General features: G+C 44.2%; 1 protein-coding gene across 1 annotated transcript in view; it reads left to right on the top strand.

Annotated features, from left to right (window-relative positions):
* The window catches only part of MYO7A (myosin VIIA), a 97,713-nt gene that overhangs the window by 16,133 nt on the left and 74,420 nt on the right, over positions 1 to 7,160 (top strand). The window contains exon 2 of the mRNA XM_031062298.1: positions 2,535 to 2,592. Coding sequence (XP_030918158.1) covers positions 2,575 to 2,592 — 18 coding nt within the window. The 5' untranslated portion in view covers positions 2,535 to 2,574. The remainder of the gene's footprint in view (positions 1 to 2,534; positions 2,593 to 7,160) is intronic.

The following is a 7,160-nucleotide window of genomic DNA, read 5'->3' as shown; positions in this document are numbered from 1 at the left end:
GCTGTCTCTTGTCTACAACCTCTCTTGCAAAGGCATCATGAAGGGACAGAATGCACTGAACAAGATTAAGCTGAGGCTACACCTTCAGAAAATAATCCACAAAAGATTCAGGGCACCAAAGTCCTGTTTAAAATCAGAGTGGATTTGGTATGTAAATACTCTTCCAAACCTGGCACAAATTTTGGAAGATTATTCAGCATCACCACAGGCCAGGCTAAGCAGGATGCCAACATGCCAGGTTGTTTTCATGCTGGGAACCTAGATAACCATGGGAAAGTACTTTGCTTCAGCAGCAGCAGGGCAGAAACTGAAGGAGCAGCTCTGAGGTGTGAACTTGTGGCTTTAGCCCAACCTGTTGGAATAGATGTCCCATGCATGGTTTTTGCAATGTGGACACGCAGTGGGGCCAGCTCACCTAGGTCACTTGGCTGATTAGCATAAAATTTATGTCTGGGGTATTTAGGAGCTCCTTGTTGGGCAAGATCTCTGTTTTTCAGAGAGGAAAAGGGAGGAAAGGAACTACTAGATGACCTGTCCATAGCAGATGTCCTTCAGCCAGGGAACTCCAGCTGCTATCCAGCTACCTGCTCCAGTGTCCAACACTGACCCATGACCATCATGGACAAACCTCTGAAGAACCTCCCACAGTGCCTGCTCTGAGGCTGGCTAAGATTTCACTGACTATTCCCAGTGGAACAGACTCTTCAGCATCCCTAGGCAGTCTGCCTCAGGGCTCACTACTTGGCAGGGTTAGAAAGTTATTTTCAATCCATGTGAATTAAAGAGAAGAGTAATAATTTAAAGTGCTACAGAGAAGGTTCAATCTTAGAATTAGGAAAGTGCCTGACAGCCTTTCAGTTATTAAAGTGTGCACGTGATTTTCCACTATTCATCTACCTTCTAGGAAAAGCAAAATTAATTCATTAAATATGGCCTGTGGCCAAAGTTTGCCTAGGGAGTATTTCCTAAAGAACAGTGATGCCTTGGCTGCTCTTAGGACACCATTTCCTTTCCTAGGCAATGCAGAGTGTTTGTGGATCATGTAGATGGTTTTAGCAAATGGATGTTTTCATTAAGGGGGTTGAAGGCACGTGGACGGCAAAAGACGACAGATTTCAGTGGGGTACTTCATATGTGTGGTCTGTGAAAATGTAGAGGTGGTGCAGGCAGCCTGGTGAGGAAAAGGGAATAACTGGAAATTCTGTTGGGCCTTTAGAGTCTCTGCAGGAGCTAACGGAGATAAATCCTGCCTTTCTAGCTAGGATGGGAACACCTGTTTCCCACTGCACCTGGGAGGCTACAGAAAATTCAGCCAGCAGGATCAGTACCAAAGGCCAAGTCTCTACTTTGCTGAATGGGATGAAAGCAGTTGCTGCTGGTGGGGAAGAGAGATCACTTTCCTTGCCATGAGGAAAGTGTGTAGAGACACTGGCATGGGACATTATTGTACCTTTTTTTTGTGAGACCAAGTCTCTCTCTTTGCACATCCCACCTGGAGACGATTGTGGGGAGGGTGGAAAGACTTCTCCCTCCCATCCCCCTGAAAAATGTTTGCTTTTTAGTGGGGAGAGCAAAAAATGAAAATTATGGCTAAAACTTGAAACACAGTATTTAAGTTTTTATGATGAGTCCAGATTATATTGCCTCTGTGAATAGAAATATCTTGTGTCCTGCAAGATTATCCTTCATCAGGCTTCAATGTCCAGTGTCCTGTGGGAATTGTGTCTCTGAGATTGAGTACCTTTCCCCCTGCTTTTTAAGGCACGAGTATTTTTACTATGCTGGAAAACGTTCCACACTGTAAATACAACTATTATTGATTGCCATGTAGCAAGGATGACTCAGAGATTAGAAGCTGCAGAAATTCAATTCTTTGAAAGCATGTTTCATTCATACAAACCCAACACCCCAACACACTTAATTTTGAGAGCCATGAAATGGCACTAGAGCAGCAAGCACAAACTCAGGAGAAGCATGGGACTTTCCCATGTAAATCCCACAAAGATACAATTTGTGCTACAGCTGGAGCAGAGAGTGGAAATACTCCATCCAGTCCAGGTCTTGGTTTCAGGCTGTGCTAGAGGACTTGATATTTTCTTTCCTCTCTTGAAAGCAGTTTGGATGGAAAGATGAAAACCCATCCAGACATGTCACATGTTAAGGACAGTACTCCCCGCCTCCACGTGCTTTAGTTCATACCACAGGATGCAAAGACACATGTAATAAATCAGTATCAGTGTGTTTGCTGGGTTAATCCTTGGATAACTTTCTAGGACTCAGTTTACAAAATATTACTTGCATAAGTGACCTGCAGTCCCAGTCTCATTCACCACGGTGCCAGCATTAATCTGGATGTATTTAGAGGATTGTCTCTCACTGTCTGGAATTAATATTACGAAAGCATTGGGAGTTCCAGTGCTGCTAGCTCTCTTCCACACCTAGGGCTGTGGAAGTGCTGTAGGGTTGGGACAGTCCACAAGCTGGGTCTCTTAAGTCGGGGGAGAGTCATTAATTGCTGACTTCGTTTGATTTAGGTCCATTCCTGGTGATTGCTGATGTGTTTATACAGGAACCATGGTGATTCTACGACAGGTAAGTGAATCATTCCCGTCTTCACCTTCTCCAGTTTTACTCCATCACCACAGGCACTAATAAAAATATATTTTTGGAGGGAACGGGTCGAGTCAGGTTATTTTTGTCCTTTCTTATTTCCTTAAAAGGACTGTTACAAGATGCAGAGATACTCATTAGCCTTAATCCTTGATTGGCTTAGAGGAAATCATTACTCTGTGTGTGTAGTCCAGATTAACCTCGTACAATGTTCCACTTCTATTTTCTCATCTGGGATGGCCCAAAAGCTGCATGTGAATCCTGGACATGCAGGAGAATAAAACAACTTACTGCCTGACTTAAAATAGGATCTAGTCAAAAATTGATTTTCAGTTTCCAGGAACAATTCTGCTTTGGTTGTTTAGAAATAGAGTCTTTTTGCACATTTAAAAGAAAATGAAGGATGGAGCACCTCTGATATGAAGACAGTCTGAGAGAGTTGGGGTTGAGAAGGAGAAGACTCCAGAAAGACTTTATATCACCCTGCAGTACCTAAGGGGAGCTTGTAGTAAAGGAGAGCAACTTTTATATTGGCCAGCAGTGATGGGACCAGGGAAGTCCTTTTAAACTAAGAGAAGACAGGCTTAGATGAAATATTTTGAAGAAATTATTTTCTGTGAGAGTGGAGAGGCACTGGCACAGGTTGCCCAGAGAAGCTGCCCCATCCCTGGAAGTGTTCAAAGGAAGGTTGGATGGGCTTTGAGCAATCTAGTCTAGTGCCCATGGCAGGGGGTTTGGAACAAGAAGATCCTTGAAGTCACTTCAGACCCAAACCATTCTGTGATTCTATCAAATGAAGAATTAAGTTGTGTAGCAGGTCTCATGTAGATTCTGCAATAATTTAAGGCTTCATATTGCAGTGTTTTGCCTTTGTCTGGGGTTAACATGTCTCACTCTTAGCTTCTCATTGCCATGTCTCCCCTGGGGAGGACTGACAGTCCCACTACATATCCTGGGTTGGGGCTGCAGAGACTCGAGTGCATTTGTCAACACAGTCAAACATTGATTCAATGCAGCAAATCTACCCAAGAATTTTGACTGAATTCTTTGTCTTGCTTGGTAAATCTGCTTTTGTTCAGCAGAAAGCACTGGACCTTTGAAGGAACTCACATAACTTCACACAGTTTACAGCAGTGACACAAACCACTGAGGATAGCTTTGAGTGGAAGGAATGCCAGAGATCTTGTGGAACAACTGAAATGCTTTTTATAGCATTTCCCCAACCTGCTGGAACCTGAGCCCAACAAAAACAGGCTGTACTTTGGTAGGGGTGTGTAGAAGCTTGGTCCTCCTTCCAAAGGCTCCAAGGCATTGGCCTCGTGCACAAACTGGCTGATGCAGTTAGTGGTGCCAAGGAAAATGGGTGTGGAAATTAAAACAAATTAGGCAAAAAGGTCAGCATAGCAGTTGAGAAATACCCTGTTACACCTCTGTCTAGGATGGTATCACTCTAGGCTGCCTGTCATGTCTCTCTCTGGGGGTTGCCCCTCTGTGGTTAAGCTGCTGGATCATAGTCTTCTGTACCAGTCTGAACTCACCCTTTGCGGAGCTTTAATCAAATTGAGCACCTTGCTCATTATCTAAAAACAAAGTGACTTGTCTAGGCAAGGCTGCAGCATACTTCTGTATAAAATTCTGGGCACTCTCCCTGTGGGCTCAAATGCCAGGCAGTTGCTCAGAAATATCAGAGAAATAGGTTTGTGTTGAATGTATTGATTACTGCAGACATTTCTGCAGCATGGATAAGGTGAGCAAGGACCCCTTGGTAATGAAGTAAGGTTACCCAGCTGTTAGCAGGTACAGGCCCTTTGTGAAATCACACCAGTTTGTCCCATCAAAAGGTCCTTTCTGAGTCACGCAGGAAACACTTTGCTCTCTATTACCCTAAATACTGCTCTTTATGTGATGCTTAATTACAAATAGCAGCAATATTCATATTTTGCCTCCTTCAGTTTTGCTGTAAGATTTTGGAAATACATCTGTGTGGTTCATGACCTGTATGACTTTCCAAGGAGCTCTCTCTTTGTCTTTTTTTTTTCTCATTCTTGAATGTGCACAACATGCTTACAGTCCTGCCATTCTACCCCTGTTTCCCCTGAAAACTTTCTCCAGCAAGGTCAAACAAAACCCCAAATCGTCACCTGGGATAGATGAGCACAGAGCATTTGGCCCTTACTGCCTGGTTTCCACCCAGCTATAAATCCAGGAGTTTTGAAGATGAGCCTGTGACACTGTTTCTCTTCCATTCTCCCATCAGAACAATTCATACCAGGAACTCCCTTAGGGAGAACTGAGCAGCGAGGGCAGCACACAGCTCCAGCGAGGAGGAGAAAGCACACAGAGCTTTCTGCCTGCCCTGTGTCTTCCACCCAGTAATCCAAAAGAAAAGCCAATATTGTTCCCCAGCAGGGGTTTGCAGGGAGCCAAACTTATCAGCTTTAGTCGCTAGCAAATTACTAGTGGCAAGTCCATTTCCATGCATAAAGAAATGGAAGATGGGAAAGGAGGGCTGCCTGAATTCCTGCCTTGGCAGCCTGACAAGTTAGTTTGGCTCCACAGCCCAGCAGCAGCTCATTCATGCACGTTCCCTCTGTTACTTAACGTAGAGACGTTTTTGGAGCTGGACTGGAGACAGGGAGGGAGTGCTGGTCCTGCCCACAGCCTGGCCTGGAAAAGGGCTCTCCTGGTGGCAAATGGCAACAGGCTGCTGCTTGCTGCATGGCTCTTGTTGCCAAATCTTTCTCCTTGCTCTTGTAGGCAACCCTCCCATAGCCCACTCTTAAATCCAAGGTGCTGCAAATTTGCTGTTGCTGAAATCAAACCCACTTATCTGCTGGGGAATAAAACATGCTGCAAAATTTAAGTATTTTGTGGAGGATCGAGTTCTGCATCAGGAGTTGGACTGGATGAGCCTTATGCAGGATATTCTGTGATCCTGCTAATCTCTTCCATTAAGCTAGACTTTTCAGATTACTGTATCTGTGTTACTGTAGGCACCTGACTGTGTCCAGACCATGTGAAGAGCGCTGCTGCTGTTGCAGGTTTCTCCTGTTCTTAGTGTCCCCCTAACCTGCTCCTGCAATTAGAGGGAGAAGAGTGGAAATAAGAGCTAAGAGAATCAGTGGAGACCTAATCCAAGCAGATAAAGGAAACCAAAGTTCAGCCAGATATTAAGGTCCTGAGGGATCAAGCACAGTGGGTGCCTCACACTATAAAGTTCTTTTTAGTTCAACAGCAAAACAAGGAAGTTGTTCCAACTATTTTGAAACATTGCAGGAGCCAAAGCTTGGTTAGAGACTTCAGCTCTGCTCTCCTGGTTTGTCAGAGCTGCTGGGGAGGTGACTCTTGGGGGCAATGCCAAAGTCTCACAGTTTCCTTGCTCCTACCCACTCTGCAGTTCCTGTGATACCTCTGGCATTTCTTTGAATATAAAGTCTGCAGTACAGCTTCAGCTTTAAACTCCACAAGGCCTACATGAACAAGATGGTCCTTAATATCTTCATGTTTCTGGTTTTTGAGGATATTTGTGGCTTCCTGCTCTCATGTCAGGAATGGCCTTTGGATGAAATTGTCCTTTCTCCTTCTTGCCATTTCTCAGTGTTTGTATACAGAGTTGCAGTTTACTTTTGTACCCTGGGAATTGACCAAAATCCTACAAAACCTTTTTCCCTCAGCCTTTTAAAACAAACTGCAGTCCACCACTGATGGCAGCAGCCCTTTCTTCAGTATTTCAGCTTAATTTCTTCTTGTTAAGACCAGAATTGCACATTGCAATGCAGGTGAAGGGGATTTGTGCAGTTTGTAAATGAGCAGAAATAGATGTGACTGCCAAATGCTTCAGGATATGTTTTCCTGTGCTGGGGGTAAGAATAGCAGAGACCAGGTTTTGAAATCTTTCACAGACATCTTCCACTTGGGCTGTGTGAGCACTGGCTTTACCTGGAGCTGACATACACTGTTTTGAGCACACATTCAGCTTTGCCAAGTGATTTATTGTGCTGTGTATTTTGCTAGCAAGGAGGAAGGGGTGGGGGAGAAAAACAATGATTTTGTAGGTCTGCTTGGGGCTCATCTGTAATCATGTTATTATAAAAAGCAAAGTGTAACTCTGCTGTTTGGATTCTCTTTCTCATAAACACTGAATAATTTAAGTCTTCTCCCATTTATGCCTTGTATCTGTCTGATCTATGAGTCTGAGGCTTCCCTGGATAGCTGTAACACAGCAGTGAAAAGTCCAGCACAAGCCAACCAAAGGGCACATTTGCATATAGATTGAAACATGAATCGTTGGGAGCCATTCATTAGTTGCAGTGCTCAAGACATTTGGCATTTTAACAGCTCTTTGCATCAAATCCTTTCCATCACATTTATGGGACAATTAAAGTGCTGGGGTTGCTGTGTGCTGAAAATGAAGCTGCAGGCTGGGGAGATGTTCTTGCAACGCTATAGCTGTGGAATATAAATTGTGTGATGTCAAATAAAGGTAGAGCAAGCAATCTCAGCCCTGGCGTGGAGATACCTTCTGAGAGAGCCTGTCTGAAATGCACTCA

Source organism: Geospiza fortis, unplaced genomic scaffold, assembly GCF_000277835.1.
Source record: "Geospiza fortis unplaced genomic scaffold, GeoFor_1.0 scaffold286, whole genome shotgun sequence".
Classification (NCBI taxonomy): domain Eukaryota; kingdom Metazoa; phylum Chordata; class Aves; order Passeriformes; family Thraupidae; genus Geospiza; species Geospiza fortis.
This window is presented reverse-complemented; position numbering and strand designations above follow the sequence as displayed.